This window comes from Pipistrellus hanaki (assembly GCF_964339955.1).
Source record: "Pipistrellus hanaki genome assembly, chromosome: 12".
Taxonomy (NCBI): domain Eukaryota; kingdom Metazoa; phylum Chordata; class Mammalia; order Chiroptera; family Vespertilionidae; genus Pipistrellus; species Pipistrellus hanaki.
Window position 1 is genome coordinate 53,837,460 of NC_140514.1, and position 6,000 is coordinate 53,843,459.

At 61.9% G+C, this 6,000-nt stretch overlaps 1 protein-coding gene across 1 annotated transcript in view; it reads left to right on the forward strand.

The window, feature by feature from the left end:
• LOC311631163 (CRACD-like protein) overlaps positions 1–4,473 on the forward strand; it is a gene marked incomplete at its 3' end in the record, with an annotated part of 77,488 nt that extends 73,015 nt beyond the window's left edge. Inside the window, exons 4-6 of the mRNA XM_084900978.1 lie at positions 2,686–2,821; positions 3,668–3,829; positions 4,117–4,473. Coding sequence (XP_084757104.1) covers positions 2,686–2,821; positions 3,668–3,829; positions 4,117–4,473 — 655 coding nt within the window. The remainder of the gene's footprint in view (positions 1–2,685; positions 2,822–3,667; positions 3,830–4,116) is intronic.
• Between the last annotated feature and the right edge of the window lie 1,527 nt (positions 4,474–6,000).

Consider the following 6,000-nt stretch of genomic DNA (forward strand, 5'->3'; position numbering starts at 1 on the left):
ATAGGATACACATTTTACTTTTTGGATTTTTTAATTTGAATTTATTTTTCTCTTATACCGGATATCTTGGTTCATAATGATATTAACAAAATTTTTTCTTTTCTTCGTTGTACAATATACTTATAATAATTTATTGCTCTCCTCTCCCAGCAAAGGTTGTTAGATACTGTAAAGACTGTTCTGTACTGTGTTTTTAAGTCAGTGTTGCTACTAATAAGACTACCAAGGGCAATCTGATATCTTTGCGGTTTTGTTCTTAGGATTTGTCCTATTACAGATGTAGAGTCAAAAGTCACTTGGAAGTGGAGTTAAAGTCACTCAGAATCACTTTCTCTGGGTGGCTCCGCCAACAAGCTGATATAAAGTGTTGCTTGTTCCAGGTTGTTATCTAGTTGGAGAGATTGTTTTATTTCCTTCTTTGTTTGATTTTGTCTCTTAACTACGCAAAACATTTACATGTTTCAAAGGCAAAACTGTACCTATAGGTACCGTGGCACCCTGTCTCCCCCTTGTTCTGCCCTCCCCCCAGGAAGTCATTTTATTAATTTGTTACTTATCCTTTTGTGGCGCGTTGTTGTTGTTGTTTTTGTTTTTGTTGTTGTTGTTTTGCTTTGCTTTTTCTTTGGGGGGGAGGGGTATTTTTTCATTGATTTTTAGAGAGAGTGGAAGAGAAAGGGAAAGGCAGAGAGAAATATCGATGTGAGAGAAACACATCGATTGGTTGCCTCCTGCACCTGCCCCGACCAGGGCCCAGGCCAGGGAGGACCCTGCAATCGAGGTACGTGCCCTTAACCAGAATCAAAGTCTGGGCCCTGTGGTCCACAGGCCGATGCTCTATCCACTGAGCCGAACCAGCCTTTAAAAATACAGTATAAGCTGCCCTAATCAGTTTGGCTCAGTAGATAGAGTGTTGGCCTGCGGACTGAAGGGTCCTAGGTTTGATTCTGGTCAAAGGCATGTACCTTGGTTGCAGGCACATCCCCATCAGGGGTGTGCAGGAGGCAGCTGATTGATGTTTCTAACTCTCTATCCCTTTCCCTTCCTCTCTGTAAAAAATCAATAAATTTAAAAAAAAAAAAAAATATATATATATATATATATATATAAGCAAATACGCACACAGGTTCACTGTGTCCTTATACATTCACACCCCTTCCCCACCCCGAGCCAGCACCCAGAAATGTTATCTGCACTGTGTGTTACTCCCTTGGTGCGGACGGGGCCGCCCATTGCCGTTCACCGGGACGCTCCTCGCCCGCCGGTCCGCTGAGGCCTGCAGCCTGTCGTGTTTTCCTCCTGAGGACACTTGGGGTGCTTCCGCCTTCCTCCCATAAATGCTGCTGCAGGGAAAGGCCTTGTGCTTCTGCCAGTGTGTCGCTGTGGGGCCTTTCATGCCGTCCCAACTCCCGGTTCCGCCCGGGGTGGAGGTGGTGCAGCCATCTGGTTACCAGGGTGTGGCCCAGCTCCCGGCGGAGGGAAGCCAGGTGTCCTGAGAGCTCTGTGGCCAGGGCCGCCGTGGGTGGGAGGGCCGCCTGGTGCTTGCCCTGGGCCCTGGGCCCTCCCAGAAATGTGAGCACACGCCCTATGGGAGCCGTGGGTCCCCCTGGCGGACTGGCTGTTGCCGGCTGGAAACAAGTTAGAGTCTGGTCTGCAGGAGAGAGGGCCGCACCTCAGCCCGCTGGCCTCCCGGGACAGGATGCGGGCGGGCGGTGGGGCCGTGGTGTGCAGACGGCCAGCGTCTGCCGGGCGGGCTTTCCTGCCTTCGCCATGGGTCTCGGTCACCTCCTTCCACCTATTGTTCAGCCGCACTGCCGCTCGGAAAGCCCAGCGCTGACTCCCACATCCTCTGGACTCTCCGTGACTGTGCTGTGGGCTCCGGTCCAATGGGAGCCCAGGGCTAGGGCCGGGGCTGGGCCAGGACCGCAGGAGGGGCTGCCGCCTGCACCGGGGCCTGGGCGCTCAGGCTGCCTGCACGGATCCTGCCAGGGAACAGAGTGGCTCTGCAGATGAGCAGTGTCATCTCACAGCCGGCTCAGGTGACCTTGAGCCCCCTGAGCGGGCAGGCCCTCCACCTGCTGTGCAAACACGGCCCCAGCCCGCCCAGCCGCTGCGCCCGGCCCACAGGAGTGGCCTCGCCCTCCGGGCAGCGCAGCGAGCAGCCAAGGCCCCCTGTGGGACCTCACACCTGGGCAGGCCTTGGTGTTTCCATGAATAAAAAAGCATCACACAAACGTCAGATCTGTGAGGGCAGCTTCTATCTCTGTGACGTTCCTAGTAGCTGACGGTGTCTGACAGGGTGGAGATGAACTACAGTCAGGAGCAAATAGAACACGCACCAGCCGTGGGCCCACTGTGCGCAGGCCCACTGTGCGCAGGCCCACTGTGTGCAGGCCCACAGAGTGCAGGCCCACTGTGTGCAGGCCCGCGTGTGCAGGCCCGCTGTGCGCAGGCCCACTGTGTACAGGCCCGCCAGGCCCACTGTGTTCAGGCCCACTGTGCGCAGACCCGCTGTGTGCAGGTCCACAGAGTGCAGGCCCACTGTGTGCAGGCCCGCTGTGTACAGGCCCACAGAGTGCAGGCCTACTGTGTGCAGGCCCGCTTGCGCAGGCCCGCTGTGCGCAGGGCACCGGCCACACGCCCGGCTCTTCTTCCGGGGCGCGGTCTCACGGCGGCTCTCCCTCCTAGGGAGGCCCGGGGCGCGCTGGGCGGCAGGGCCCTCTCGCACGACAGCATCTTCATCCCGGAGTCAGGACCGGACCCCGCGCGGCCCGTGCGGGTGTTCTCCCAGGAGAACGTGTGCGACCGGATCAAGGCTCTGCAGGTGAGCTCCTCGGCGGCGGCCCTCGGTGTGCATGTCAGATATCGATCGAGACGTTTTAACCCCTGCGGGCCTACTGGCTACGTTTTACAGCGCGATCGCGTGCACTTCGCAACTTCCCCAGGACACCCAGGCAGTGGCCGCTGGGTCCTGGCACGTCTGCCTGGTGATGGCTCGTTTTCGAGGTGACAGCGGAGGGTGGCAGCGGAGGGAGGACAGCGGAGGGTGACAGCGGAGGGTGGCAGCGGAGGGTGACAGCGGAGGGTGACAGCGGAGGGGTGACAGCGGAGGGGTGGCAGTGGAGGGGTGACAGCGGAGGGGTGACAGCGGAGGGTGACAGCGGAGGGGTGACAGCGGAGGGTGACAGCGGAGGGGTGACAGCGGAGGGGTGACAGCGGAGGGGTGACAGCGGAGGGTGACAGCGGAGGGTGACAGCGGAGGGGTGACAGCGGAGGGGTGACAGCGGAGGGTGACAGCGGAGGGTGACAGCGGAGGGAGGACAGCGGAGGGAGGACAGCGGAGGGAGGACAGCGGAGGGAGGACAGCGGAGGGTGGCAGCGGAGGGTGGCAGTGGAGGGTGACAGCGGAGGGTGACAGTGGAGGGAGGACAGCGGAGGGGTGGCAGTGGAGGGGTGACAGCGGAGGGGTGACAGCGGAGGGTGACAGCGGAGGGTGACAGCGGAGGGTGGCAGCGGAGGGATGGCAGGCAGGCCGGCGTGCTCCGTCCAGCCCTCTGCCCCTCGGCCAGGCGCTGACATGTCTCCTGAATGAATGAATGGATTGGCGAGGGAGAGTTTGTCGATAAAGTCCTGATGAAAACAAGAGCACATGTTCTTTATTCCACCCCAGCTGAAGATACAGTGCCACGTGAACATGGGGCCACCCCCACCCGGGGGCCCTCCCGCCAAGCGGGGCGAGGACCCCGGCATGAGCTCCGAGGACGACGGGCTGCCCCGGAGCCCCCCGGAGCTGTCCCTGCTGCCCGACGCCGGGCCCGGCACGGCCATAAAGGCAAGTACAGTCCCCCGTCCCCGCACCCGCACCCCACAGCCCGGCACAGCCATAAAGGCAAGTACAGCCGCCCGGTCCCCACACCCGCACCGCACGGCCATAAAGGCAAGTACAGCCGCCCGGTCCCCGCACCCGCACCGCACGGCCCGGCACAGCACAGCCATAAAGGCAAGTACAGCTGCCCAGTCCCCGCACTCTCAGGGCCATAAAGGCAAGTACAGCCGCCCAGTCCCCGCACTCTCAGGGCCATAAAGGCAAGTACAGCCGCCCGGTCCCTGCACTCTCAGGGCCATAAAGGCAAGTACAGCCCCCCGATCTCCGCACCCACACCGCACGGCGGCGGCTGGGCCGCGGGGCCGGGAGAGGCCGAGGTGGTGGCCGGGCTCGGGGCAGGGAGGCCTGCGGAGCGGGTCATGGCGCCCGCCGCTGGCACTGCTCTCACTCCGGGGCAGAGGCCCGTCTCCCCAGGCGATGGGCCTGGGCGCGTGCTTTCCGATGGAGGACCTGAGACAGGGGCTCTGCGCCGCATCTTTCCCGTGAGCGGACGGCCGGGCCGGGAGGAAGCGCCTTTGTCCCTCTCGGCTGGCCTGACACTGGGCGGAGGGAGCGTCAGCAAGGGACCTGGTCCCGGCGGTGGCATCTGAGTGGAGGACAGTGAGGACTGGTCGGGCGGGGGTGGGGAGGGGTGTGGTGCTGGCAGCAGGAATTGGGGAGATGGCCCCGCAGGAGAGGCTGCCTGACCTCAGTGCCCCAGCCTCGGTGTCCCCAGCATTTGTGTCCCCCTGCCTCAGTGTCCCCCAGCCTCAGTGTCCCAGCCTCCATGTCCCCCACCCTCCGTGTCCCCAGCCTCCATGTCCCAGCCTCCATGTCCCCCAGCCTCCGTGTTCCCCACCCTCCGTGTCCCAGCCTCAGTGTCCCATCCTCCGTGTCCCCGGCCTCCGTGTCCCCCAGCCCCAGAGTCCCCCGGCCTCCGTGTCCCCCGGCTTCCGTGTCCCCCGGCCTCCGTGTCCCCCAGCCTCCATGTCCCCCAGCCTCAGTGTCCCCCAGCCCCAGAGTCCCCCAGCCCCAGAGTCCCCCGGCCTCCGTGTCCCCCGGCCTCCGTGTCCCCCGGCCTCCGTGTCCCCAGCCTCGGGGCCACACATGGCCTGTGTGTTTGGGGGAGGTCTCTCCATCACAGAGCATCGTCGGACACGCATGGCCCGCAGTGCCCCGTGTCTGTGGGGACACAGCACAGAGACCCCCGTTTCTCAGTCCGTTCACTCGGGAGCGAGCCCAGCAGAGTGCGGAGCCACAGGGGCCTGAGTGGGAGCCGCGTGCTGGGCAGGGCCGACCCCGTCCTTCTCCGCACCAGAGCATTCTGGGCCTTTATCAGTTCTTGGGCAACATGAACAGTCCTCTAGCTTCGTAGGAAATCAAACCTGAGCCTTTACGGCTTAATGGGAATAGTCTCTGGAGTGTGGTTTTGAGGACCCGGTGATGGGTTGTGTGCCTGGCAGTGCCCAGGCGCAGTGCGGCTGAGGGGCCGCGGGCACCCACGCCACGTTGTGTGCCACGTGGCATTTGGTACGGCGGCGCCCGACACCCAAAGCTGGGCTGTCGTCCCCCCGGCACAGGCCCGCGGGCGGCAGACACTCTGGGAGGATTCTGCGGACAGAGGTCTGCAGTGACAGTGTTTGATGTCACTGCCAGGCTGGTATTTCCTGCAGAATGAGTTTTTCAGGAAATACCTGGAATTACTTTTTAAATGTTATCAGCATGCGAGCTGGCAGCGGATGAAACGTAAGTGGGTGATCTTGAAGGTGAAATTACATCTAGCTAGTCATGTGCTGGGCTCCCTGCCACCAAGGAGGGACCCTGGGCAGAGCATGGCAGACTGGCCAGTCAGGAGGTGAGGGAGGTGGCGGGGGAGACACAGCTCTGGTGTGCGTCCACCTGCAGGCCAGCCCGCAGGCAGGTGCTGTCGCCTCTGGGACTCCGTCCTCAGCGTCTGGGAGGATCAGAGGAGCCCAGGTGGGGCAGCGCCCCCTTTCCTCACCCTGAGCGCCCCTGGCCCTTGGCCGCCTCCGCGGCTGCTCCACGCGCTGGCCTCCGCCTCCCGCCAGCGGCTGAGCTGCTCTTTGGGGACAGACATGTTAAAGCAGCTGTCGCCACAGTCAGCCCTGAACACCCTC